Source organism: Delphinus delphis, chromosome 6 (assembly GCF_949987515.2).
Source record: "Delphinus delphis chromosome 6, mDelDel1.2, whole genome shotgun sequence".
Lineage (NCBI taxonomy): Eukaryota > Metazoa > Chordata > Mammalia > Artiodactyla > Delphinidae > Delphinus > Delphinus delphis.
Genome location: NC_082688.1, coordinates 7,355,501 through 7,382,866, shown reverse-complemented (window position 1 = coordinate 7,382,866; position 27,366 = coordinate 7,355,501). Strand labels below are relative to the sequence as shown.

The 27,366-nt window shown below is 52.6% G+C and overlaps 1 protein-coding gene across 5 annotated transcripts in view; it reads left to right on the top strand.

The window, feature by feature from the left end:
- Positions 1–27,357, top strand: part of SPTAN1 (spectrin alpha, non-erythrocytic 1) — a 60,308-nt gene extending 32,951 nt beyond the window's left edge. For 2 of the 5 annotated variants that reach the window (XM_060014042.1, XM_060014039.1), the window contains 33 exons: positions 1,439–1,543; positions 1,978–2,001; positions 2,780–2,815; positions 4,951–4,998; positions 5,760–5,851; positions 6,129–6,273; positions 6,363–6,544; positions 7,106–7,205; positions 7,326–7,523; positions 7,625–7,771; positions 8,834–8,937; positions 9,043–9,205; positions 9,602–9,616; positions 11,250–11,381; positions 11,654–11,791; positions 12,609–12,713; positions 14,616–14,824; positions 15,643–15,763; positions 15,948–16,069; positions 16,356–16,488; positions 18,211–18,309; positions 19,812–19,971; positions 20,630–20,706; positions 21,338–21,547; positions 21,927–22,223; positions 22,612–22,724; positions 23,092–23,109; positions 25,546–25,600; positions 26,062–26,258; positions 26,390–26,443; positions 26,531–26,677; positions 26,762–26,909; positions 27,221–27,357. In XM_060014042.1, coding sequence (XP_059870025.1) covers positions 1,439–1,543; positions 1,978–2,001; positions 2,780–2,815; positions 4,951–4,998; positions 5,760–5,851; positions 6,129–6,273; positions 6,363–6,544; positions 7,106–7,205; positions 7,326–7,523; positions 7,625–7,771; positions 8,834–8,937; positions 9,043–9,205; positions 9,602–9,616; positions 11,250–11,381; positions 11,654–11,791; positions 12,609–12,713; positions 14,616–14,824; positions 15,643–15,763; positions 15,948–16,069; positions 16,356–16,488; positions 18,211–18,309; positions 19,812–19,971; positions 20,630–20,706; positions 21,338–21,547; positions 21,927–22,223; positions 22,612–22,724; positions 23,092–23,109; positions 25,546–25,600; positions 26,062–26,258; positions 26,390–26,443; positions 26,531–26,677; positions 26,762–26,909; positions 27,221–27,346 — 4,020 coding nt within the window. In that variant the 3' untranslated portion in view covers positions 27,347–27,357. The remainder of the gene's footprint in view (positions 1–1,438; positions 1,544–1,977; positions 2,002–2,779; positions 2,816–4,950; positions 4,999–5,759; positions 5,852–6,128; positions 6,274–6,362; positions 6,545–7,105; positions 7,206–7,325; positions 7,524–7,624; positions 7,772–8,833; positions 8,938–9,042; positions 9,206–9,601; positions 9,617–11,249; positions 11,382–11,653; positions 11,792–12,608; positions 12,714–14,615; positions 14,825–15,642; positions 15,764–15,947; positions 16,070–16,355; positions 16,489–18,210; positions 18,310–19,811; positions 19,972–20,629; positions 20,707–21,337; positions 21,548–21,926; positions 22,224–22,611; positions 22,725–23,091; positions 23,110–25,545; positions 25,601–26,061; positions 26,259–26,389; positions 26,444–26,530; positions 26,678–26,761; positions 26,910–27,220) is intronic. The other 3 variants (XM_060014044.1, XM_060014040.1, XM_060014041.1) reach the window with 2 other exon arrangements.
- The last annotated feature ends 9 nt before the right edge of the window (positions 27,358–27,366 follow it).

The following is a 27,366-nucleotide window of genomic DNA, read 5'->3' as shown; positions in this document are numbered from 1 at the left end:
TTTTAAAGGGTACAATTCAGAAACACTTAGTTCATTCTCAGTGTTGTACTACCATCCCCTCTGTCTAGTTCCAAAACATTTTTTATCACTTTAAAGGAGACCACAGACCCATTAAGCAGCCACTCCTTATCCCCCTCTCCCCTCCCCCCCAGCACCTGGCAGCCACCGAGCTGCTTCTTGTCTCTGGATTTATGTATTCTGGACATTTCCTATAAATGGAATCATAGATCATGTACTTTATGGCTGACAGCTTTCACAGAGCATAATGTTGTCAAGGTTCATCCTTATAGACGGATCAGTGATCTGTTAACTGTTTATGGCTAATGTTCCATGGTGTGTATATACCACATCTTGTTTATCCATTCCTCAGTTTAAAAGTATTCTTGGGACTTCCCTGGCGGTCCAGTGGTTAAGACTCTGCACTCCCAATGCAGGGAGTGTGGGTTCAATCCCCAGTCAGGGAACTAAGACCCCCGCATGTCGCACGGTATGGCCAAATAAAAAAGTATTCTTATAACCAATTCAGGTGGGTTGAGGGGCTTTTCTCCCAGAGTGGCTAGCACTAAAATTTCATCACAGTTCTGACATGTGTCCTGTCCCCTACAAAGAAAGGTTTTTAAAAAATCTCCAACCAGGGTTTCCCTGGTGGCGCAGTGGTTGAGAGTCCCCCTGCCAATGCAGGGGACACGGGTTCGTGCCCCGGTCCGGGAGGATCCCACATGCCGCTGAGCGGCTGGGCCCGTGAGCCATGGCCGCTGAGCCTGCGCGTCCGGAGCCTGCGCTCCGCAACGGGAGAGGCCACAATGGTGAGAGGCCCGCGTACCGCAAAAAAAAAAAAAAAAAAAAAAATCTCCAACCAGAATAATGGATTTTTAAAAATTAATTATTTATGGCTGCGTTGGGTCTTTGTTGTTGTGTGTGGGCTTTTCTCTAGTTGCGGCGAGTGGGGGCTACTCTTCGTTGTGGTGCGTGGGCTTCTCGTTGTGGAGCACGGGCTCTAGGTGTGTGGGCTTCAGTAGTTGTGGCACACAGGCTCAGTAGTTACGGCTTGCGGGCTTAGTTGCTCTGCGACATGTGGGATCTTCCTGGACCAGGGCTTCAACCCGTGTCCCCTGCATTGGCAGGTGGATTCTTTTTTCTTTTTTGGCAGGTGGATTCTTAACCACTGCACCATCAAGGGAGTCCCAATAATGGATTATTATTAACTACAGGTAGTTCAGTAAACATGAGACAGACGTCTCCGATGCCCTGCTGTTTTCTTACTTCCTTGGTAGTGACAATCAGCATTTTCTGATTTAGGTGACCGTCAAGGAGTAGAAAAGCTATAAGATACCTATTGGACAGAAATTTATATATTCAAACCATAGTTTATGAGTACCTGTTGCTCTTCTTTGAATTGCTCTTGTGGGTTTTAGTTATTATGTCTTTTTCTTTGAAGGATCTCAAGGCCAATGAGTCACGGCTGAAGGACATTAACAAGGTGGCTGAAGACCTGGAGTCCGAAGGTCTCATGGCGGAGGAGGTGCAGGCAGTGCAGCAGCAGGTGGGGGTCTGGCCCCTGCACGGTGTCTGTTAAGGAAGCAGCTTGGCTCCCCCTTCATCCTGTGTCGCCTAGCACGCGTGTTCCGTAGCACAGGGTGTGGCCAGGGCACTGGTTCTCTGTGTGACCTGCACTGTCTTGGTTACCTTTGACGGGAGGGAAAAACAGCTGTCCTCCTTATGCCCATTAAATATTGTAGAAGTTGTTGAATGTTCCTTTAGCCCTTAACTAGTAATAAATTCATGCAGTCCCTTAAATAAAGAAAAGGTATTACATAGGAACACTTGGTCTCTCTATAGACTTTAAGAAGTTCCTCTGGCCAGTCAGGCTGCCTGTCTTTTTGTAATTCTCTCCAGGTTTGACATGACAGTGATGAGTGTAACTTAGAAGTGTGTATTTTCTCTAATAATAGAACTGGTTTTCTTCTCTGCTTGTAGGAGGTGTACGGCGCGATGCCCAGGGTAAGTGTCTGGTGCCCCGTGTGGAACTTGAACTTGAGAAGGATTAGCTCTTGGGAAGAGGATAAAGTCAAGAGCCTCATAAGGATTTCTGTTCTTGAACCTCGAGAGATGCCTTTCGTGTGTAAAAATCTGTGGAAAATAAATAGCAGGAAAAAAAAAAAAAAGAAAAGAAATAACAGAAGTTGGTCTTTATTGGCCATCCTCCAAAGATCAAGAGTTTTTCTCTGTTCAGTTACCTAGAACTTTTTCCACAGCAATTCTTTTTTTTTTTTTTAACATCTTTATTGGAGTGTAATTGCTTTACAGTGGTGTGTTAGTTTCTGCTTTAAAAGTGAATCAGTTATACATACGTTCCCATATCTCTTCCCTCTTGCGTCTCCCTCCCTCCCTCCCTCCCTATCCCACCCCTCCAGGCGGTCACAAACCACCGAGCTGATCTCCCTCCCCAGCAATTCTTTAGGTGCGTTTATCCCTCTTCAAAGAGTCCTCTGAATATGACATAAAGAAACGCTGGACATTTTATTAACTTTCCCCATTGTCTCCATCTCTCCTACTGCATTAAAAAAGGAAGAACTTTTCTCTCCTATTTCTTTGCTTCGTTTCCCTCGAGCAGCCTTGCAGTTTGCTGCCAGCCAGTGTTGAGTTCTGAGTCACAGAGGGAATTGCTGTTCCAGCTGATTTCTCTGTGAACTTCCTGTCGTCCAGAGGGAAGGCTGGGGCTGCTTTGTTTTGTGCACAGTTGCTTGGCTGCCTAAATGCCTCCTTTTTCTTTGAATAGGATGAAACTGATTCCAAGACGGCCTCCCCATGGAAGGTAAGAGCTTCTGTGCAAATTATTATTTCCAAAGGTTTTCCAGGAACAGAAATACTTTACATCCTTTTCTGGCGTGCCTGTTATCTGAGTATTTAGGCTTGTCTGAGCCTGTGGTTGTTTCTGGACTTGTTTGGCCTGGTGTCTTTCTGACCCTGGTGTTGTATTCTTGGAATCTGTCATGCCTTGAAATGGGGTGCTTAATACACAGAAGCAAAATGTCTCCCTGCAGACGCTCAGCACAAATTCAGTTAGGTCGAGTTTATCACGCACTGTCGCTGCCAGGGTATACAGCTGGCCCTCCACATCCTTGGGTCCACATCCTCGGATTCAACCAACCAACAATTGAAAATACTAGCATCCGATCCATGGTTGGTTGAATCCGAGGATGCAGAACCCGCCCATACAGGGCGCCGGCTCCAAGGGACTTGAGCATCTGTGGATTTTAGTACCTCGGGGGGTCCTGGGATCATTCCCTGTCGGGTACCAAGGTTACAGGGGTGACTGCAGTTCACAGAGGTCACACTGCATAGTCAGGCATGGTCCCACCAATAGGACTACAGCCCAAAAGGACACATGATGTGAGGATGAAAAGGAGCGTAAGCTCCACTCATCGTCTGCCTGACCGCTTCCTCCCGGGGCCTAAGAAAGGCTTGAGAGAAGGTCCACATCCGACGAGACACATAAAGGGGGGACAGCAGATGTTTACCAGCTGCAGTGGACATTATTCCAGAGAGATCCAGGGGTGGTGCTTGACCAGGGTGGGCATAACTTCAGGAGGACAGGGGATGAGCTTTTTCACGTGAAGCGTTTATAGCCGTGATTATGGAACTAGTTGCCTAAATGCCAATTCTAGCATCTTTCCTCCTGACCCAGCTCTTCAGGAATATGCCACTCGAGTTATAGACAAGCTAAAAAGAGCAGATTTCTACTTTATGAAAGTACACCTTCCTAAAATCTGAAGAAAGCATGAAAACCTAAAAACAAAAAGTCTCCCCACACCAGTCCCTAGGCTGGTACTTCTCAGCCCTGTCATGAGGTCTGACCTGTTGTGAGGACCTAGGCTGAGAGGGGTTTGTTTCTTTGGCCTCCTTAGCCCTCCAGGCTCTGACCATTCTGCTTATTAAATAGGCTCCAGATTGGCAGGAAGGGGACATTTTTCCTTGGATTCAGCTTTCTCCTCTTTTCTCGATCTTAATTTTCGTTGCATAGCAAAATTCAGTCATTGGTGACATGAATGAGCAGCGCCCTTACCTGTCTGATCTCCTGCCAGAGTTTTTCTGGTAACAGGTATTTTTTCAGAAACGCACTCCAGATGACTTGACAAACACCAGTCAGTACCTCCTGTTTCTGAAAAGGATTCGAAACAATGGGTGTCTGCTTTCCGAACCCTGTACGCACCCACACTGGTTGAGCACTTCACTGGGTGTGTCACAGGAACATCCTAGGAGCCTAACTTCCCTGCGTCCAAGCTCAGCTCCTCCTTTTCTTTACATACTTGAAGATTACGAGCATCACAGTGCCTGCCAAGTAGGGTTTCTTTCTGATAAAACTAGGCAGGCTCTGAGATCCCAAGGGGCGTTTGATTTTTAGAAGTGACTACATTGATGAGAAGGAAGCTAACTCGCCAGCGTATTTTCTTTTTCATCTACTAAGGCTGTTGCCCTTAGTTCAAGGGGGATACTGTTAGAAGGAACCACAGTCCAGTAACCATAAACAGAAATGAAATTAGTGGTGTCCTTGACTATTTAAATAGTCCCAGCCGCCAGCATTTATTCAGCTAAGTGTGTTTTCTGGACTGTTCTCCTGTAGTAGGGACAAGAAAAAGACACCAATCAGTAGTCTTTGAGCCTTTTTTTTCCTGTCCAACCAGCCGTTTTAATTGTGGTTTTCACCGCTCTTTTCACTCTTCAAGTAAAATGAATCATTGAGTTGGGTGTGATTGTGCACTTGGGTTTCTGCCTGACTTTCTAGTTGTTGATACTCTCATTGCTGCTCTGCTCAGAAATTTGATGGTACCCTTTTACAGTCATTTTGGTGGACATTTGGAACCTAATTAATAGCACTTGCACCTCAGATTTCTCTCTTAATCAGCAGACACTTGATTAGTTTGCTCTTCTGCTTTCCTCCCCACATAGTCTGCTCGCCTGATGGTTCACACCGTGGCCACCTTTAATTCCATCAAGGTAAGAAACCATGGCAGCTTTCCTTGTCTTCCCCGGTCTCCTTCCTTGTCTCCTTCTCCTGTCTTCAGCAAGGCTCTTGTCCTAATTAGTTGTATGAACTGTAGCACTTGTCACTCTCCTGGGCCCGAGGGTGTCCTGGCCAGGACTCTCTTTACTCTCTTTGTGCAGCAGGAGGCTGTGCTCAGCTTGCCTGGTCCTGGCGATGAGCCTGGTGAGCTCCTTCCCTCACCCCCAGGAGGGCCCGGAGCTGCGAGGAGCGTAGTGTTGGAAGGCAGTCACTGCCTTTCTTGCCTCCTTTCTGGACCCCGAGCTGGCTTGTCTCCCCAGTACAAGGTCCTGCAGCTGCGCTGTGCTCCTTGGGCTGCTGCTGCTGCCCGGCGATGCAGCCGTGCGGGGTGTTGGGGAGCAGTAGGCTTGGGGATTTGTCCACTCGGTGGTTGTTAGGAAGCAGTGCTCTGAGGCAGGCACCAGGCTAGGCGCTGAGAGTGAAGATAAGTCAGCGGCGTCTCTCCTGCTGCTTCCGCGGTGATTGCAAGTCAGGTGTTGGTGGAGTGTTCGCACCGTGGCGTCCGGCGAGCTGTGGCAGGGTCTGGCTTTCTGGACTTTTGCTGTTGTGGCGTGCTCATCGACTGAACTAGGAAGCTTGGAAACAGGAAATCATCTGTGCCCCAGCCTTTCCTTTCACGTTAAGCCACCATTCCTCTGGTTCTGGCCCTTTTCCCAGAGTCTGGTGTGGCTGACACTTTGCTGTCCTCCCCCAGGAGCTGAACGAACGCTGGCGGTCCCTGCAGCAGCTGGCCGAGGAGCGGAGCCAGATCCTGGGCAGCGCCCACGAAGTGCAGAGGTTCCACAGGTGAGGGACGGCCGGGGCTGGCACGGGGGGGAGCAGGCCACAGTTGGGTTCATGCCGACGGTAACGGCTGGCTTTTGTCGATGGTTGTGCTCTCGCACCTGGTGGGCGCTCTCAGTCAGTAACGCTAAGCGGATCCGTATGTGTTCCTTGCTGTTTAGAGCTTGTTGGGCCACTGACACATGTGCTGGTGCCAGTGAAATGAAGTTTCCCTACTTGACCTGAGGTTAAGGCAGCCGTACTCAGCACTCATTAACTTGAACGCGTGTCCCACCTGCAGAGATGCTGACGAAACCAAGGAGTGGATCGAAGAGAAGAACCAGGCTCTAAACACAGACAATTATGGCCACGACCTGGCCAGTGTCCAAGCCCTGCAGCGCAAGCACGAAGGCTTTGAGAGGGACCTCGCGGCCCTCGGCGACAAGGTGAGAGGACGTGCGTGTGGAGCACTTCCTGCGATTCTGCCCGAGGCTGCGCTCCCTCCTTCCCTGCTGCTCACCACTTTCTTCCCCAGGTGAATTCCCTTGGGGAAACGGCCGAGCGCCTGATCCAGTCCCACCCCGAGTCGGCAGAGGACCTGCAGGAGAAGTGCACCGAGTTGAACCAGGCATGGAGCAGCCTGGGCAAGCGCGCCGACCAGCGCAAGGCCAAGCTGGGCGATTCCCACGACCTGCAGCGCTTCCTCAGCGACTTCCGGTGAGAAGCCGGCTCGCTGGCTCTGGGCCAGAGGGCTTTCTAGCTGGATTAAATGCATGCCTGCATCTAGCACTTAGAAGGCTTAAGCCTGGGAATTCCCTGGAGGCCCAGTGGTTAGGACTTGGTACCTTCACTGCTGGGGGTGTGGGTTCAATCACTGGTTGGGGAACTGAGATCCCACGAGCCACACAGCAAAAAAAAAAACAAAAAACAAAAAACTTAATCCTAAAGAAAAGCATTTGCGTTTGAAGCTGTAGAAAACTTAACCACAGCTACTGTCTGTAAGAACCTGTTTTTCTGTAGGGTGAGAAGATCTTAGTTATAAACCTGTTCATTCTTCCTCTGAGGAATTCTTGAGTTTTTCTTTTCTTATTATTTCAATAAGACAAACAAGAAGCTTTGAAATACTTTGCCTGGAGTTCTAGCCCCATTCGGTAGATTAACTAGATTAACCCCAAGTAGCCCTCTGAGATAAGAATTATGTAGTTCTCTCTTTTCCTGGGCAGAAGGCCTGCTTGCCAGGTAGCGTAACAGCCATTCCTCTGTGGATCTGGTTTCCAGGGACCTCATGTCTTGGATCAATGGAATCCGAGGGTTGGTGTCCTCAGACGAGCTAGCCAAGGATGTCACCGGAGCCGAGGCCCTGCTGGAACGACACCAGGTAGGTGGGCCTGCGGAGCAGCGGAGACGTGGCTGCCCTGCCAGGCTGGGAGGGCCTTTGCAGCTGACGTGAGAGTGGGCAGCTCCTGCCGGTACCTAACCCCTTCCCTCCTCTTGGCAGGAGCACCGGACGGAAATTGACGCCAGGGCTGGCACTTCCCAGGCATTCGAGCAGTTCGGGCAGCAGCTGCTGGCCCATGGGCACTACGCCAGCCCCGAGATCAAGGAGAAACTGCATATTCTAGATCAGGAGCGTGCGGACCTGGAGAAGGCCTGGGTCCAGCGCAGGATGATGTTGGATCAGTGCCTTGAATTGCAGGTACACGTGCTGGACAGTAGCTTCCTGTTTGCTGCAGGGTTTCTGGCCAGGTAGCTCGTCGCCACAGGCTCTGTCTTCTCACCTGCCCGTCCCCTCTTCAGCTGTTCCACCGGGACTGCGAGCAGGCTGAGAGCTGGATGGCTGCCCGGGAGGCCTTCCTGAGTACCGAAGACAAAGGGGACTCGCTGGACAGCGTGGAGGCTCTCATCAAAAAACACGAGGACTTCGACAAAGCCATTAACGTCCAGGTGAGGCCTTCGTACCTTTCCAGGTTGACATCTTCGGTCTCTCTGTTGGCGTATTCTCCTTTCCCTTCTCAGTGACAAGAGAAAAAAATAGTTATTGTTTGCTTAACTCAGCTGCAGAGCTTTGGCAGCATCCTCAAATTAAAATACTTGGCGTTGACTACAGAGGAAGCTGCGTAGTCCTCATCGGGTCCAGTGCAGAGCTGTGCATTCTAGGAAAAGTGACGTGCATTAATAGTTTTTTAAACTTTATATATAAATTCTGGCACTTCTGAGGTTTTGTTTGTTCGTTTGAGGCATACTTTTAAAAATGTTCATGTTATCCAATTTGTGTCTTTTTTTATGTTATTTATTTTTGGCTGCGTTGGGTCTTCGTTGCTGCGCACAGGCTTTCTCTAGTTGCGGAGAGTGGGGGGCTACTCTTCATTGCGGTGCGCGGGCTTCTCACTGCAGTGGCTTCTCTCGTTGTGGAGCACGTGGTCTCGGCCAGTGGGCTTCAGAAGTTGTGGCGCACGGGCTTAGTTGCTCCGCAGCATGTGGGATCTTCCCGGACCAGAGCTCAAACCTGTGTCCCCTGCATTGGCAGGCGGATTCTTAACCACTGCGCCACCAGGGAAGTCCCATTTCTGAGGTTTTAATAACAGAGATGCCACAGGGAAAAATTTTTATACCGAAAGGGAAGAAAAACAAACTTACGGGTAGGTAAGTGAATCCATGAACGTAAACTAGAAAGATGCAAAACTCCTTGGCTTAGAAACCATTTTGTTGAAAATCGGACAGTGTTTTCTTATGAAACCTAATCTTGTACGTGACCTCTGCTGGTGCTCAAGCCCCGGCCCCACCCCAGCGTGACCTGGAATCTTCTTGAGTTAAACTCTACTCTAATAATGATTGAAATCAAGCTTTCCTCTGGCTTTTTACACTCCTGCTTCTAGAGTGTCAGTGTATTCTGATCGTATCACCAGCTAGTCACCCAAAATAACCATTCTCTTCTCGAGACCTACAGTCCAGGCGAGGCAGAGTCGTCTTGCCCGCCTTGACCTCACGCCTCTTGTTTGCCGACAGGAGGAGAAGATCGCCGCCCTGCAGTCCTTTGCCGACCAGCTCATCGCCGGCGGCCACTACGCCAAAGGCGACATCTCTAGCCGGCGCAACGAGGTTCTGGACAGGTGGGTGGTCTGTGCAGCCGACGGGTCTTGCCGCCCTTGTGTGAGCGGCCCAGCCTGTCTAGTTCTGTGGGGTGCTCACCTTTGCTCTCGGTTTCACTTTCTCAGGTGGCGACGTCTGAAAGCCCAGATGATTGAGAAGAGGTCAAAGCTGGGAGAATCGCAGACTCTCCAACAGTTCAGCCGGGATGTGGATGAGATTGAGGCTTGGATCAGTGAAAAATTACAGACTGCAAGTGATGAGTCATATAAGGATCCTACCAACATCCAGGTGAGCTGAACAGATGAGCTGTTTATCTCCAAAGTAGCCTATGTTATTGAGTAGATCTTGTTAAAATAAGGTATCTTTAAAAGAGGGAGATACCTCTAAGACAACTTCCTCGTACCCTCAGTGATGCCGAGAAAAAGTATCTTAATAAGGTGAACCGGTGGGAAAGCCTCACTTAAATGATGAGAGCCGTTTCAGAAGCCGCTTTCCTCATTTGCCTCTGTTGAAACCGTGTCTGCTATTAAAGCGTCTGCAGAAAAGGCCCCCTTGTATTTGCTGTTCCTGAATGCTCACCTTCCCAGGGGAAGTATGACAGCAAAATGAGTTTCTGTTGAATAGCTGATGTGCATATTCACATGAAGTGTACTGAACTCTCGTTATTTTAATTTATTTTTGTAGCTTTCCAAGCTGCTGGTAAGTTTTATGTTTTTTTTTTTAAGAGTTCTAGTTAAACGAGCTCCAGTGTTTGTGCTCTTGTGTGTAGATTCTCGCAATTGTAGATTCTGCCGGTGTCGCCTCATCCATGCTTTTCATTTCTAATCATCCATCAGCCTCCATTCAAGTGTCCCCATGGGATGTGGCTTTCTCTGTTGTAATTAGCCTGCAGCCCTTCGCTCCTCCTCCTCCTCCTAATTTATCACTTAGGCAGGTTGTGCACAGTGTTTGATCTGGGGGGCAGTAGCTGACTGCTTTCTTTTAAGAGGTGTGCTTCTTTTAAAAAATGAAGTCGCTTTTTCTGCGTAAACTTGGGTTCCTCTTGCTCTGGGCTCGTGGCTCTCGGTGGACTAGGGCAGGGCCAGGTGTGAGAGTTTCGTTGCCCACGCAGTCTGGCATCCAGAAGTGCTGGCCACTGGAGAGGGACAGCTGGAGATCCACAGAGAGGCAGGTGATCTGCTTCCTAAGTCTAAGAGGAACTGGGGGTGAGAGGTTAAGATAAAAGTGAACATTACCCAGGGGGCAGGGAAAGAGACTTTCCAGTCAAAGCGTAGCTTAGAAGTTGCCTAAATGGTTGGAAGAAATGAAGAAATAGAATGGATGGGAGTTGAGCCAAAGAACGATCAGAACAAGAAACAGAAGAAGAGGGGCTTTTGTCAGGATGCGTGGGCATTTGAGACTTTTTGTTTCTGTAGTTGGGCTTGGGCGCAGAGTTGGTGCAGGGACGCTTCAGGTTGGTGCTGCATTTCGCCAGCCACATGGCTCCATCTTTTGACAGTTGCTGCCCCTGAAATGAAACATTTGATGCAGAATCCTTCCCCAGTTGTACTGCTTTTTTCCTTTTAGTTCTTTTTTCCCCATATCACATTCTTGCCTGCAGCCCCGCATTTCTCACCCACCCAGAACTGCCCCACAGCTGCGTCCTCCCACTTGTTTCCCGTGGTGCCCCCCAGCCTCAGATGCCCATCATCCTCCCAGCCCTCTCTTCTAGCAAAAAGAAATTCTTACCTACAGTCAAGCCTGGATTTTGACAAATCCAGCAGGTTTGATTGATTGCAGCTGCCAGATGAGAAGCCGGCAAAGCCAGGGTTTGCGGCAGCTTCTTCTCTGTCGACGGAGGGGAGGCTGGCCCTCGGACACCTTGTTTCATAGTGCCTGCCACCTTAGGTGATGAGAGGGCCGTATGTGTGTCACTAGTTAGAGCTACTTTCCACTAAGGAGAAAGCCGTGGATGGAAATTGATGCACAAGTAGATCCAAAACTACAGTTGGCCGTTACCAGCTCCTGCAAAATGTTAGAAAGTGTATAATTCTAGGATTTCACTCACAGATAGCTAGTCCAGCTGACTTAGGAGTTGACACAGTTCACCTCCTGAGCTGGTGCATTTCCTTCCTCCAAGCTCGGACCTTCTGCTGAACTTCCATCAGACTGAGCCCTAAAGTATTTCGCACAGATTCTGTGATCACCTTCTGTAAAAATGTTGACACTTGCCCCTAGTTCCTCGAGTCTGCTACCACTCCCTCCCTTCTGAGAACCCCTTCTCCCTGAAAAGACAGAGCCTAGCAGGACCTGGTTTCGAAAGGTTGTGGCAGGGTTTCTTTGGTGTTTTCAGAGCAAGCACCAGAAGCATCAGGCCTTCGAAGCAGAACTGCATGCCAATGCGGACCGGATTCGAGGGGTTATCGACATGGGCAACTCCCTCATTGACCGCGGGGCCTGTGCCGGCAGCGAGGACGCCGTCAAGGTACGCCGTCCCCCAGTTCCCCTCCTCCTGGCCCGGGAAGAAGAGGGGGCTGGATTTGACTTTCAGCGTTACCGTCAGCTTGATGATGACTCTAGAATGCAGTCTTAGGAGAATAAACAGACGACTTCTGGCTGCGTTGCTGAGGGGATGCTAGTGAGAGTGGCTCCTGTGAGCATCTTCCGTCCTCCTCTGTGAGGGGCGTCAGGTCGGCTTCCAGAGAGGGCGCTGACCGTGGAGTTGGCCATGTCCAACGGCCCTCTTCTCTTGCCCAGGCCCGGCTGGCCGCCTTAGCTGACCAGTGGCAGTTCCTGGTGCAGAAGTCGGCTGAGAAGAGCCAGAAGCTGAAAGAAGCCAACAAGCAGCAGAACTTCAACACTGGGATCAAGGACTTCGACTTCTGGCTCTCTGAGGTGAGGCCACGGGGCTTCCCTTCCCCACTGGAGGATTCCGTGGAAAGGCAGGGCTCTCCCGACGTCCCTTTTAACAGAAATCATCATCAAGTGTGAGCTGTGTACTCTGAGGGATTTGTAGTCAGAGGGAGGGAATGTTTACACAAGAGAGAGCTTATCTCTGGTTGGACATGGGTCACTTGTTTCCATAGGAAAATGCAAACAGGAGTGGGTGGTGGGGTCTGTGTGCAGGCCGCTGTCACGGTGCCCAGATAGAAACCAGAACCAAAGAGCCCGGAGTCCAGAGTTAGTCCTGCGGTCTCTGTAGACTGTTTGGAGAGTACAGAAAGTAAAAAGAAATAAAACATTTTTAAAGACCACTATTCTGTATCTCTCTGGTCTACACCTATTTCCGTGACTTTTTGTGTAACAGTTCTTTCATGTGTATTTGAACTCATGACGTAATTTTTCATCAGTACGTATTGGTGGTGGTATTTCAAGTCATGAAAAGTCTTCCTGAACATTTGAATAACTGCCTTAGACCATCACAGAGTTAGGCCATAATTTAACCATTCCCATACTGTTGGCCACACTTGGTGCTCCCAGCTTTGGGGGATACGTTTTGCTGCAGTGAACATCTCTGTACATTAGTCTTTGCCCAAGCTGCTGCCTCTCTGCCCAGGGGAGGGTCCACGCCAAGCTGGCACAGCAGCAGCGTGTGGTAGGGAAGTTCAGCTGTCCAGACGGGGGAGCCTGGGGGACGAGTGGGCATCCTGGGTTTGCCAGGACAAGGGATGCGCTCCAGATGGCAGCCTTCCCTTTCATGTTTCATTGCCAGGTGGAAGCCCTGCTGGCCTCTGAGGATTATGGCAAAGACCTGGCTTCTGTGAACAACCTGCTAAAAAAACATCAACTGCTGGAGGCGGACATCTCTGCCCATGAGGTAAGCAGAGGGGGCGCCAGGCCGGGCTTGGGACACGGCCGCGCGTGACTCTAAGGCACCTGGTGCATTCGGGGAAGGACAGTGGTGTTCATCCCTTAAAGCCAAGGTGCTCAAACGCTGTGGTCTCGGGGCCATTTTGTACTCCGAACTATTATTGAGAGCCCCTAGGAGAGTTAGTTATGTGGGTTTTATCTATTAGAATTTGCCATTATTAAAAATTAAATTTTTAGAGTTAAATTTTTTAAAACAATTTCAAAAACATTAAAAAATAATTTCAAAAGGTTACCTACCGTATAATTTCATTTATATGATATTCTCAAAATGACAGATTATAGAGATGGAGAACAGATACGTGGTTGCCAGGAGTTAGGGACAGGGTAGGGGTACAACTGTAAAGACGATACGGAAGTTCCTTTGTGCTCTCAGAACAAGGTCCATATCTTGATCTTGGCGGTAGTTACGTAAATCTACGCATATGATAAAACTGCATGGGAATACTTGCACATACTCAGGGGCACACAAATGCATATAAAAATTGGTGAAATCTGAATAAGGTCTATGAATTGTAGCAATGTAAGAAAACTGAGAAAAATGTGTTAATTCGTTTAAAATAATAAACCCATCACAAGTTAACGTAAGTAACATTTTTTATGTATAATGTCTCTGTTTTTCCAAAAACAAAAATATAGCAAGAAGAGTCACACTGGTTACATTTTTTGCAAATCTCTTTGATGTCCAGCTTGATAGAAGACAGCTGGATTCTTAGAGCTGCTTCTGAATTCAGTTTGTTGTGTGTGATGAAAATACAGCCTCACACAGGTAGAGGAGGGAGTAGTATTTTAATTCAGATAATTGTCGATACTTTCTGATACTACATCCAGCTCAGTAGGTGGTAGTTTCTAAAGGTTAGTTGGAAAGTGGACTCGGAAACACTGTCAGCTTTTCATACTGTTTATATGTAAATCCACTGGTCCATCCTGGACTTTGAATGGATCATTTACTCACGCCTGAGGTTACAGAATCATTAGGGAAGTGTTGATTCGCAGAGTTCAGATCTTCTAAATGTTGACACGTGTCTATATGGTATCAAACATCACGTTCCTTAACATCACAGCCAGTCTCAACGGAAAAATCTACACGTATCGGGAAGCTGTCAGGCTCACGGAGGTGGATGCCAATTTTCCAAAATTCTAATTTCCTCATGAAAGTTTGAATTTTATCATTAGCAAACTCAGTTTTCCTTAAAGTGACAGGTTCACTTTATTCATTGTCGACAAAGTATTTGTCAGCTCCCAAAGTCAGAATGACCATAGATTGTCCGTTGGCCGTTCTTTCAAGTGAAACTGAGGTTCCGTGGGAGAAGTGGCCAGTTCAGCTCGGAACGTGCGCTTCTCCTCAGCGCAGTCATTGAACTTCGGCACTCGGCGGAAGTGCTTCGTGTGGGTTCCCCGTTTTATCAGACAGGATATTAAAACGACACGTACTCAAAGATGGAGACTTAATAAAATTAACAGCCTTGCTGCTTGTTTAAGGATGTTCTTAAGTGAAACAGCGATTTCTACTGGGAGTGCGTGGCAGTGAAGAGTTGGATTTCTGCTCGTAGTTTGCCACTGCCTTGAGCAGCGCCACCCCTACCCTGGATTTTGCACCATCGGTGCAAATGTTCACACAGTAAAAAAGGCAGATCATGTTTTTGTATTGTTATGAAAGTAGTTTTGATCTCTTAGAACTCTCGGGGTCCACATACCACACTCAGAGTAACCTGAATAAATCTTAAACCAACCCGTCAGTGAAGAAGTCCCGAGTTCTGATTTATGAGCAGATAAAAGTCCCGAGTTCTGAATTACGAGCAGATCGTGGGTGCCCCAGATCTCTGACCCCTCCATCGTGTCCCCTGCCCAGGATCGCCTGAAGGACCTGAATAGCCAGGCAGACAGCCTGATGACCAGCAGTGCCTTCGACACCTCCCAAGTGAAGGACAAGCGGGACACCATCAACGGCCGTTTCCAGAAGATCAAGAGCATGGCGGCCTCCCGGCGAGCCAGGCTGAACGAGTCCCACCGCCTGCACCAGTTCTTCCGGGACATGGACGACGAGGAGTCCTGGATCAAGTACGCACCCCGCTCCGGGTGCCCTCGGAGCCTTTCACGGAGGGCGTTAGGAACCCCAGGCTTATCCTCTCCTGGAGCGTGGTGGTGAGATGGGAAGTGGGTCAGAAATGGCACGGACTCGGCAGCTGTGCCCAGCTGGTCCCAGCCTCACCGCACGGCCGCGGTGAGACGCCCCGGCTTCCCCTCCTGGTGTCTGGGCATGTGGTGATGGTGGTCGGCCATGGCCTCCACGTGGCGGTGTGTGTGATGGTGTCCAGGGCTTGTCTAGCCCCTGCCCTTAGGTCACTGGCGACATGAGTGAGTTCCCATCTGGGAAAGATGGTCTGATCTCCTGGGGAAGATTGCTGCTTGCAGGAAGAAAAGTTTGTCTTGTTTGTTTTTATCTCCCCTCCCCCAGAATTTCAGTCTGCCTTTGCCAGGTGATGTAGCCTGTGAACAGACCATTTTTAAGGACAGGATTCTCTCAATTCACTGCCTTAAAACACTGTTTACATTAGCATTTTCGTGTGATACGTGTGTATTTGATCAGGTAGGATTGATAGGGCGACAGCAGCGGCACCTCCTTGTTCTCCAGTGCACCCCGACCCTTTGCAGAGTCGGACACAGGAGGTGCTCCTGGAGATGTACGTGGGCACTGTTCATTGGGGAAGTAGAGGCTTTTTTCCCCAGAAGCCTGGCTTCTGAAGGACTTTCCCAGAGAGATGGGTAGATGCAGGTGAAGGACATCACGGGGTGTGTGAGCTTCACGCTCTTTGACTGCACGTCTCCAGCTGAAGACACGCAGGTGCAGAGGCTGACCACCCTCCTGTGCTGCCCAGGGAGAAGAAGCTGCTGGTGAGCTCGGAGGACTATGGCCGCGACCTGACGGGCGTCCAGAACCTGAGGAAGAAGCACAAACGTTTGGAGGCAGAACTGGCTGCCCACGAGCCGGCGATTCAGGTGAGGCGGGCCTCTCCCGGCCGAGCGGGCAGCGGGACTTGAATGGGCCCAGGTGCGCTCGTCTCACTGAGGTCTCTACAGTGGTTATAGCCCCTCATCCCACAGCGGAGTGGAGAAGGCCTGAGTCTAATGTCGAGGCCCTTTCCTGGAAGCATCTGTTGACCCAGTCGTTCTTGCCTGTCAGGGTGTCCTGGACACCGGAAAGAAGCTGTCGGATGATAACACCATCGGGAAGGAGGAGATAGAGCAGCGCCTGGCGCAGTTCGTGGAGCACTGGAAGGAGCTGAAGCGGCTGGCGGCCGCCCGGTGAGCGTGGCGGAGGGCGGTGCCAGGGCCCTCCTGCGCCCCCGGGGCCCTCCTCTTGGCTGTGCCAGCACCGCGGTTGGCTTGCTCTGACAGGCCCAGGCCGAGCTGGTCCCGTTATGTGAATCCGGACCGAGCATATGGTTCCAGGATCTCGTGTTGGACCAGCAGTCGCTGCTCTGTGTTAGGGCTCGAGTGAACCGTTTACGTCCCACGCTCGTCATTCGTGTTTGTAAGCGTCCAGGTTAGAGGAGATTATGGCTGATTTCATACTGTCCCCTGTGATTAGGGGCCAGCGGCTAGAAGAGTCCTTGGAGTATCAGCAGTTTGTAGCCAACGTGGAGGAGGAGGAAGCCTGGATCAATGAGAAGATGACCCTGGTGGCCAGTGAGGATTATGGAGACACTCTTGCTGCCATCCAGGTCAGAGAAACTGGAGGTGCTGCCTGCTGCTTCCCCCCCCCCCCGCCCCCGCCCCCGCGCAGCTGCCTGCCCCACCCTTTTCCTGCCAGCTTGCTCGGTGGCCGTGCTCTTCCCAGGAGAGCACTCAGAGCCGGCAGCCGGCGTCTCGTTGGCGGGTCTCGGTCCTCAAGATCCCATGCAAGAGACGCTGCCCCTCTGTAGACAAAATTGGGGTGACTTTGTCAGCCCCAGTTCATGGAGTCCTGCTGTCAGCCCAGCAGTATGGTTGGTATCGTTAACCACAGGTTACTAGAACCCTGTAGTTTCCTGTGGCTGCCTTAGCGAAGTACCACAAACTGAGTGGCTTTGAAACAACAGAAACTTGTTCTGTCCTGGTTGGCGAGGCAGAGGCCCGGGATCAGGGTGTCGACGGGGCCTTGCTCTCGCCGAGGCTTCTAGGAGAGGACCCTTCTTGCCTCTCCCAGCTTCTGGTAGCTGGGCTTGTGGCAGCGTGACTCGAACCTCTGCTGTGCTTTCGCATGGCTGTCTTCCCTCTGTGTCTTTGTGTCCCCGTGGCATTCTGTCTGCCTGTATCTGTGTCCAGATTTCCCTCTTCTTATATATGTAGGACACCAGTCATACTGGATTAGGACCCGCCCTGATGACCTGTCTTAACTTGATTGCACCTGCAGAGGACTCGTTTCCACATTCTTAGGTGCTAAGGTCTGGACCCATATCTCTGGGAGGATGCAGTTCAACCCGTAACATATTTCCTAAATACATTGGTTACCTATTGTTGTGTCACAACCCTAAAAACAAGTTTATTTCCCACAGTTCTGTGCATTGATGGGCATTGCCTCTGCTGCTCTCACTGGGACCCCCTAACACAGCTGCACTGAGGCAGAAGGCCTCTGGGCTGAGAGGTGCATGGTGATGGCACTCAGGTGGCTCCAGCTGGGACGTCTCAGTCCCCTCCACGTGGCCTCTCACCATCGGGCAGCTTAGATCAGCTTCTTCAGGCAGCGTTCAAAGAGGCAAAGGCAAGGCTGCAGGGATCCTAAGGCGTAGCCTGTGGGACAGAGCAGCCCTGGGTCTCGGGGGTGAGGCGACTCCCCTCTTCATAGGAGGAACTGCACGTTGTGGTCGGGTGTTCCTCCGTCCGTGCCACCAACTGTGGAAGCAGAGTTAGCATTCCCGAGGGTCAGGGTAGCCCCAGAGCTGTACTCCTCCCAGTGGGAATCCTGTTCAGCTAGTTGGGGGACGCAGGTAGGAGGCAGATGCAGTCAGTGGTTTCCTGTCCTCTGCATCGCTGTGTTCCCTGGAAGCCGACACGAGGGGTGTTGTCTCCAGCACTTCAGCTGTACGGAGGAAAAGACAAGATTTGGGAGGTCCCGCAGGAGATGTGCTCCGGTTAAACCCTAGGGCGGGTGTCACTGTTCTGTTGGTGCTTATTTGAAGGCTGCTCGGTGTCCATTCTCTGGTCTCCTACAGGGAAAGGGGCCTGTGCTGGTTGACTGGCGGCAGCCTCACCCCTTCAGAAAGGCCTCTGGTTATGCTCGCGGTGTCCTCGTTTTACTGCTGTAGGATTTTCTGTTTATCCTGTACCTGTCTGTTGTCTTAGCCCCAGCTGGACTGGGGTGCGTGCGAGGGCACCTTCCAGTCCTGCTCCTCTGGCCCCGGGGCCTGGCCCACCGCACGCACGTGCCAGGCCCTCAGTGGCGAGCCTTGCTGTTTCCCCTCCAGGGCTTACTGAAGAAACATGAAGCCTTCGAGACAGACTTCACTGTCCACAAGGACCGGGTGAATGACGTCTGCACTAACGGACAAGACCTCATTAAGAAGGTGAGCCTGGCCCGCTGGTAAGACCCTCATTTCTCGCTCCGGGACACCGCGTGCTGGTACCACAACCCGCAAAGCTCCTCCCCTGGGATACTCACCAAACAGAGGTCTGCGTGGAGACCGGTAGCGGCTCCATTCCTGCATTCCGTGTTTAACTGGATATTTACCCCCTTCTTGAAGGCAGTTAGTAAAGCCATTCTGCAGCAGTTGTTTTTCTCTGCTTTAATTAAGCAAAGAAGCATCCCTGCTGTGACATTGGCACTCCCGTGTGTTTGCTCTTCTAGTTTACTTCTCCAGGAATACAAGCTCTTTCTAGAGGTGGTAGAAAACACAAGTGGGCAGGTCAAAACAGTCACCCATAGGACCACCACCGGAGATGGCCCCAGTGAGACCTCCGTGCCGGACCCTCCAGACTCTCCTCATGCTGAGGCATCCACTAGGCTAAACGGCAGCTGTGCAGTGGGTGTACGTCGCTGTGTGAAACCTGGCTGCTATCCAGGATGTTTTATAAATGTGTCTGTCAGAATCACAAGGTTCATTTCATTCAAACAGCTTTCTAGGGAGAAAGCAAAAAATAAGGGGTCTTGGTGCCTTCTCAGCAGCAGTGAAGTCGAGTCACTCCCCAGCTGAAATCCAGACTAAACGCGGTGCCGCGATCTGTCACGTGGTCCACAAGACATGTAGTTGCACGAGACAAATGACTTCTATCGACTGATTTCCTGTCACAAACACATAATGAGTAAATAAAATTCCTCATCACAGAATTTGCACTGGTGATCAGGCCTTAAGACTAGAGATTTGGTCCACAGGAGGTAACTGTAGTTAAAACCTGTGTTCACTAGGGAGCTTTTCTCCTCACTCTCGTGGGCAAACAACCTAACGGAGACTAATTTCAGATACAGACCATGTCCGCGTAGATGAGGCCTGTGTACGACTCCCCACACACAAGTGCGCCCCACCTGTGAGATGACGGCTTGTGAATGTCCTTCAGCCTTGGGGCAGAGAGCCTGGTGCTCTCGTTCCAACAGCAATCTTCGTTTCCTCCCTGAGTTTCTTTCTGAATTTTATGCTGACTTATGGTTTGTGTTTTCACATACAGTTTTAACCAAGACTGCATCAGAGTGTTTGGGGCTTAATAATTTTTAATATCCACAGTGTGAAAACATTGTTCCAAGCCATTGTTTTTATTGCATACGTATAGTAGCCATTGAGTCATAATTATTTAGGCTTTTTCTAAGTTTTTGCTGTCAGAAATGACACTAATGAATACATCATCGTGACTTAACATTTTATCACATTCCTCATTATTACTTATAGGAGTAGAATTGCCAGTGTTCATCTCTTTAAGGCTCTTAGAAAAGCCTTCCCCCATTCTCCTGGCGGTGGGCAGGGGAGCACGGCCTGTCACAGAGGTTACAAGCCTGCCTGCGCCCTGCAGGGAGGGTGCAGATCAGGTAACCGCAGCAGGTGCCAGGCTGACAGGGTGTGCCTTCTCCACGGCCTAGAACAATCACCATGAGGAGAACATCTCTTCAAAGATGAAGGGCCTGAATGGGAAAGTATCAGACTTGGAGAAAGCTGCCGCCCAGAGGAAGGCAAAGCTCGACGAGAACTCGGCCTTCCTTCAGTTCAACTGGAAGGCTGACGTGGTGGAGTCCTGGATTGGTAAGCATGGCCTCGGCGCTGCCCAAACCTCTTACCCTCCCGGGCCGGGAAGATTGTTCAGAACCACAGCCTGTTTGCTTCCTACGCAGCTGGTTTTCTTCTGCAGAGAAGAAACCGCTGGAATGTGAGCGTATCAGAGACCCCTGCCACCGGGTAGACCACTGGTGGCAGCGGGAGACAGGGTCCTGAGGCAGAGAGCCGAGCCTCAGCAGTGCCCCTGGGCCGGCACGAGGGTTAACGAAACAAAGGTCCTGTAACGCTGAAAGAAGCAGTGGGCACCACAACACAAATAAGGGCCACACGAGCCGGACCAGCCTGCACCGGCACCGTCCCCGAGCTACACGGGTCCAGGGTGTGATCCAGCCCCCAGGCGAGGAGGAACTGCACCGATTTCAGGACCCACATGACCTTGGTAGTTGCTGTCGCATCAGTAGCGACTGAACAGCATCTAGGACAGGCTGGAGGGACCCCTTCAGGACACAGACGTAGAAGGGGGCCCAGGTACAGGGAGGAGCCAGCTCATTTGGGTTCAGAGACTGCTGTCAGTAGTATTGGAATTCAAATGTAAGCAAAATAATAGGTGCCTCAGTTTTCTTCTTTTCTTTTAAATTTGTCACATTGAAAAGGGATGGTTGATTTCCCATGCTTGGTTTTCTAGGTGAAAAGGAGAACAGCTTGAAGACAGATGATTATGGTCGAGATCTATCTTCTGTCCAAACTCTCCTTACCAAACAGGTCAGTCGTGGCTGCTTTGTTGATTGATTGAAATGTACTCAAATAGTATTTCCTGGTGAATGAGTGATGGTTAGCATCTTTCATTGAGACATTTGACTATTTATATTAGGCCCTAGGGGCCAGCAGTGAACAAGCTTCCTGGTCCTCAGGAAGCTCTCAGATTAGGCCTCTGAGCTGCAGCCTGATGGGTGCTAACAGGGCAGAGCACAGCAGGATGTGGACTTCACTCAAGAGGTGTCTGACTCAGTTTCCAGCAGGCAGGCGTTGACGGGAAAGTCTTCCCAGAGGTGACATCCAAGCTAGATCACGGAGGGTAAACTGAAAGTGGTTGGTGAAGAGCTGGGCGGGTATTCTTGGCAGAGGTAGTGGGGAGAGCCCGGGTGCCTCAGCCCGAGGCTGAAAGCAGGGCCTGGGAGGAGCTGCCGCAGTGACCTGAGGTCTGGAGGAGATGCAGCAAAGTGGTGACCAAGGTGTGACCAAGGGTCAGGAGGAGGTGGGGACTCGAGGCTGACAGTCTGGCCTGGGCAGCTGGCTGGACAGACGCAGGTGCCGTCCGAGCTGAGGTGCCGGGAGGCGTACGGTCTCATCTCAGTGCGGTCCCTGCATGTTGCCTTCTCGCTCCTCGTTCCAGGAAACCTTCGATGCTGGCCTGCAGGCCTTCCAGCAGGAGGGCATCGCCAACATCACTGCCCTCAAAGATCAGCTGCTGGCTGCCAAGCACATCCAGTCAAAGGCCATCGAGGCCCGGCACGCCGCCCTCATGAAAAGGTGGAGCCAGCTTCTGGCCAACTCAGCCACCCGGAAGAAGAAGCTGCTGGAGGCGCAGAGTCATTTCCGCAAGGTGAGCTTGGCCCCGGCCTAGCTCAACCAGCTCAACGCACAGGGAAAGCAAACCCCTCTCCCGGGACAGAGGTTCTGCACGGGGCTGTGGAGTTGGCGTAAACCAAGGGAAGGGGACCCTTGCCTTCAGGAGGCTGCTGCTCGGAAGCTTCCGGGAAGACTGAGCTTGCACGCCCCAGGGAAAGGGGAGAAAGAGGGAGGACTTTTCAGCAGTGGGAGGAGGGCGGCAGAGAGCTGAGCTGAGCCAAGCCGAGCAAGCCCGACACCCTGGGGACGACCCCCACCTTCCTGGTGCCCACACCACCGCCCCCCCACCCGCCCACCAAGGATGGTCCACACAGCCCCTGCAGCTGTGCTGACTCCGGCTCCTCTGCTTTCAGGTGGAGGACCTCTTCCTGACCTTTGCCAAAAAGGCTTCCGCCTTCAACAGCTGGTTTGAAAACGCAGAGGAGGACTTAACAGACCCGGTGCGCTGCAACTCCCTGGAAGAGATCAAGGCCTTGCGTGAGGCCCACGACGCCTTCCGCTCCTCGCTCAGCTCGGCCCAGGCCGACTTCAACCAGCTGGCCGAGCTGGACCGCCAGATCAAGAGCTTCCGCGTGGCCTCCAACCCCTACACCTGGTTCACCATGGAGGCCCTGGAGGAGACCTGGAGGAACCTGCAGAAGATCATCAAGGTGCCCTTCTCCGCTGGGCCGGGTGTGGCGCTGGGCAGGGAAGCCCTTCCTGGCTGAAGCGTGAGGAGATGGGGGAGGAAGCGCAGTTTCATTCATCACAAGTCACCCTGTGTGGGTCCCGCTGGCCCGCATGGCTGTGATCGGCCCTCCCACCCACCCCCCAGCGTCTTGTGAGGTCTCTGGGGAAGCGGGCTGGCGAATGCCTCCCAGACGCCTTCCGTGCTGTGGGTTGAGATGAACAGCTCGTCCTCCCTGACCCCCCGAGTAGCTTCAGAAAACTACGCCCTGTTCCTCTCAAATGTTGAGACGAGCCGGTCAGTGGCTGAGCCTCGAGCCTGTCCATGAAGCGGGGCGGGGATGACACGCCTCTTCCTCCCTCGGTCCTTAGGAAAGGGAGCTGGAGCTGCAGAAGGAGCAGCGCCGGCAGGAGGAGAACGACAAGCTGCGCCAGGAGTTCGCCCAGCACGCCAACGCCTTCCACCAGTGGATCCAGGAGACCAGGTGCGGCCCCGGGAGTGCTCGGTCCTGGGGGCTGAATGCCCAGGCCTCGGGCTCCAGAGTGTGGAAAGAAGGGTTAGGAGCGCAGTCTGGTCTGGCTGGAGCCAGAGGGGTGGGCAGAGTTGGGAGGGTTCTCGAAGGAACTTCTCCAGAGGTGGAGTCGCTGGATGTCCTGGATTGGGTGGGACTGAGCGTCGCCCGTGGTTGCACAGCGACGGTGACAGGGGTACAGGGTTGAGCGCAGCGTGGGTACTGATGACCTTGGTTTTGTTTTTGTTTTCTTTCTTGTGTCTGCCTCTGTCCCCCACCTCGCGATGCTGCTGTCCGGACACCACCTTGTCTTGTGGCTGCTTGGATCCCATCTCCACAGAACGTATCTCCTCGATGGGTTAATATTGACTTCTTATTTCTCCGGGCTTGTGGTGTGATGGTGTCTAGTGTGCTTGTCCCTCTGCCCTTTGTCCCCTCGTGGCCTGGCTTGCAGAGGATCCCAGAATGGACCTTCCTGCCTGGGGCAGGCTGCACGTCCCCTGCCCTACCCTCGCCCCCTTCCCTGGCACCCATGGCCCACTGTCCCTGACGGCCTGCAGTGTGGGGAGGGGAGCTGCTCCCACCTTCCTGTTCAGATTCCAAGGGTTCTCTAAGATGGGGCCCGAAAGCCAGAGCTGGAGTCCAGAGCCTCTGAGAATCCCCATTATTCAGCCATTGGGATTATACTGGACTTCTTTTCTGCCTTGTTCCCCCACGTGTCCGTTGGGATCATGTCATGGGCGTGAAATAGGATGACATTGTTGAGGGGCTCCAGCTGGTGCACTAAGTCTCCGTCTGTGCACTGACCCCTCCTCCCCCAGTGCCCCCACGGAGGGCTGAGGCTGTCTTTTGCCCCAAGAGGAAGCCCAGCTGCTCAGGGTTTCTGGGTGATGGAGAGACACAGGACTTGGGAGGAGCCCCGAGAGGAGCAGGGCTGTCCTGCCTGGTGCCAGTGGGGCCTCCCCAGGAGGCCTTGGCCTCTGCCCAGATCGGGCACCCTTGCATTCTCTCCCGGGACCATGGTGGCTTAGACTAGCGCTCCCGAGGCCCTGCAGGCAGACACATCAGGCGTTAAAAGGAGGCAGTGGGAGGAGTGTCACCCTCGCTCATGCGAGCACGTGCTGAAGGCAGAGTGGGGCAGGATCCTGGGATCACAGGTTCGGCTCGAGCTCATAAGCTGCCCTGGGGTCCGTTCTCCTCCCCAGTGCCCGTGGCCGTGTCTGCTGGCATTGGACTTGTCTCCACGAGGTGCCATGCTCCCCTTACCATGTGGCTCCTCCCAGCCCTGTCCCGTCTTGCCCGGTCCCCACGCGAGCCGCCCAAGGCTGCCTGCCCTCCCAGGCCGGCTGTCGGCTTGGCCTGTACCACGTCCCTGCCTGGGCGCCAGGTGGCCCTGCCTGTGCACTGACCAGCTTGGGCCTTGTGGTGTGTGTCTGTCTCGGTGTGCTCTTGCCTCCCCTTCCGCTGGTGTATTCATTTGGTTTCTTTTCTTTGAATAGCATAGCGTATCGTCGGGTCATTCGTGTCTATCAGTATGAAGTTGGGGATGATCTGTCTGGAAGGTTTTTCTCCTCTTTCTCTTCTTACCTCGCTGTGGTTTTACCAGTGCACTCTTGACTTCCCCAGGCGGCTCTGCTTTCTGACTAACCCACCGCCAGTGGCCGCATGGGAAGGAGGGGTCTGCCCTCCTCCCACTGCACCAGCACCCGGCCTCCTGCCCCCAGGTCCTGGGGGTGTGCTTTTCCTGGGGGGACATGGCGTGACTGTGAGTCTGACCTGCTGGGGTAGGAGGAAGCCTGGTGCCTTGCCTTGCTAGAGCACTTTGAACCTAGGGACATTTCACAGCTAATGCTGGCTTCGCTGGGTGTTGAAAGGGTAGGTTGGGGCAAAGGTGGGTACAGGGGAGGCTGGGCTAAAACCCCACCCAGGACACACACACAGTGTGACTCATCCCTGCACGTAACCTCATTTGTCTTCGTTCACTGGTAGCCTCTGTGACCTCACACTGTTGTTGGGAAGATAGAGGCTCCCCAGAGGCCCCCTGCTCCTCAGAACTTAGCCCCGGAAGGAGCCTCTGGCGTTGTGTCTGTAGATGATAGAACCTGAATCTGGGCCTTAGTCGTAGCCACCTCTCCTTTGGGCAGGACCAAACCCAAATCTGGTCATAATCTTCACACCCCAGTTCCCATGTCAAGGGGTCATCTGACTGCCTCTCCTCCCACTGCTGTCACTTATCCTAGTGTGTGGCTCCCCTCAGGAGCCTGCAGGAGACTCCAGGACTTCTTGGGGTGGCTTGCCAGCCTCCCCTAACCTTCAGGTCTCCTGTCTGAAGGGTTGCACAGGCATCCTTCTCCCCCTGGTTGCAGAGGAAGCATGCTGCCAGGCCTGCAGCCCCTCTCTGTTCCTGTGGAACTTAAAATCAGTTCCTGAGGTACCCTTTAAGGGCCTAGCTTGGATCAGGTACCACGCTACAGCCTGGGTGGGCTTAAGGAGCCAGCCACATGAGAAGGGGTCCCAGCTGGGGAGCGGGGAGCAGGCTGGATGGGGGCTCAGCCCTGGCTTATCTGTTGGCCTTACCAGGTGGCACACCACATCAGGCAGCAGCTTCCCAGTATACTGGAGAAGTATTACCTGCCCTCCCTGGCTCCCAGAGCTGCTGAAGAAAAGATAGACAGTAGCAGATAGGTTTCATATCCTAATAAGAGGAATTTGAGACTGCAGGCACTTTTATCTGAGGGAAGTTAATTTCGAGCTGGCAATCGGGCCTCCTGCCTCACTGTGCTTCTGTGTTTAGGTCCTGCATGGTGGAAGAATCCGGGACCCTCGAATCCCAGCTTGAAGCTACCAAAGTAAGTGCCCTTAGTGTTTCTGGCCCGCCTAAAACCCTTCATCCCACCACTGCCAGCAGGCCTACTTGGCTTCAGGTTGGGTACAAGGTGGGCTGGTCAGGTACCCCCTTTCCCCAAAGCAGCCCAGGACCTCCCTCATTTTAAAGAGTTTTTTGTCTTTGACAGTTGCTACCAGGAGCCCTACTGGGAGAGAAGGAGGCTCCTTTGGTCCTCAGTACTTATACTGTTTCCCTGGCAGGTCAACCCACTGATGTGTGACTGTCACACTGACGCCTCTTCCTCTGTTGAGGCTGCTGGATTTCTTCAACCTCACCCCATCCCCACTTTCCCCTTGCAGGCAGCCCTGCAGGTCTCAGGCTGGGGGTGCAGAGACCGAGGAGGGCTGTTTAAGCAGGCTCTCGGGCCTGGTAACCGAGGCAAGAGCCCCTGTCCCACGCATCTTTGCTCCCTCACCCCTGCAGCGCAAGCACCAGGAGATTCGAGCCATGAGAAGTCAGCTCAAGAAGATTGAGGACCTGGGGGCGGCCATGGAGGAAGCCCTGATCCTGGACAACAAGTACACAGAGCACAGCACCGTGGGCCTGGCCCAGCAGTGGGACCAGCTCGACCAGCTGGGCATGCGCATGCAGCACAACCTGGAGCAGCAGATCCAGGCCAGGTACCTGCAGCTTCCCCGGGTGGGCACAGCAGCAGCAGGGGCCGTGGGAAGCAGGGTCGCCCCCACGTCCAGCAGTCAGTTTAGCTGTATGGGGTGGAGTATCCGGTCCCTAATTCTGTTCTTTCTTCCAGGAACACGACCGGGGTGACCGAGGAGGCCCTCAAAGAATTCAGCATGATGTTTAAGTGAGTATATGCGCTGCGCCCTTCCTGGCGGGGGAGGTGGGCTCAGCAGCAGGGCCTCTGTGCTGAGCCCTCGGCCTTGTGCCACAGACACTTTGACAAGGACAAGTCTGGCCGGCTGAACCACCAGGAGTTCAAGTCCTGCCTGCGCTCCCTGGGCTATGACCTGCCCATGGTGGAGGAAGGGGAGCCCGACCCCGAGTTCGAGGCCATCCTGGACACTGTGGATCCAAACAGGTGAGCATCAGGGAACGTGGTAGAAGCAGCTCTGCACGTGGCTCCTACCGCACCCTCCCTGCTCACTGCACCTTGGCCCCCCAGGGACGGCCACGTCTCCCTGCAAGAGTACATGGCCTTCATGATCAGCCGTGAGACCGAGAACGTCAAGTCCAGTGAGGAGATCGAGAGCGCCTTCCGGGCCCTGAGCTCCGAAGGGAAGCCTTACGTGACCAAGGAGGAGCTGTACCAGGTCTGGGGCTCTGCTTCCCTAGCTTGGGGTGGGGGTGAGGGGTTCCTTTGAAAAGTGAAGCCCAGGCAAGGTTGCCCCCTTGGTTAGGGGCAGAGCCGAGTCTAGAGTAACGCACCCCGGTTTTGAGCGTTAGCTGCTGGGTGCAGTCATTTTTATCCCTAGTTTCAAATGAAACTCAGTCCAGGCTAAAGGCCGTAGCAGCAGAGGTCCTGAAGCTTGGGCATTAACGTTCTTGAAGTCGGCCTCGTCCCCCGGCCTCAGTGGGCATGGCTGGTGGGGGCTTGGCTGACAGGTGCCACCTTGCCCTCCAGAACCTGACTCGGGAACAAGCCGACTACTGCGTCTCCCACATGAAGCCCTACGTGGACGGCAAGGGCCGCGAACTCCCCACTGCTTTTGACTACGTTGAATTTACCCGCTCGCTCTTCGTGAACTGATCCTCTGCTCCTAGGTTAGC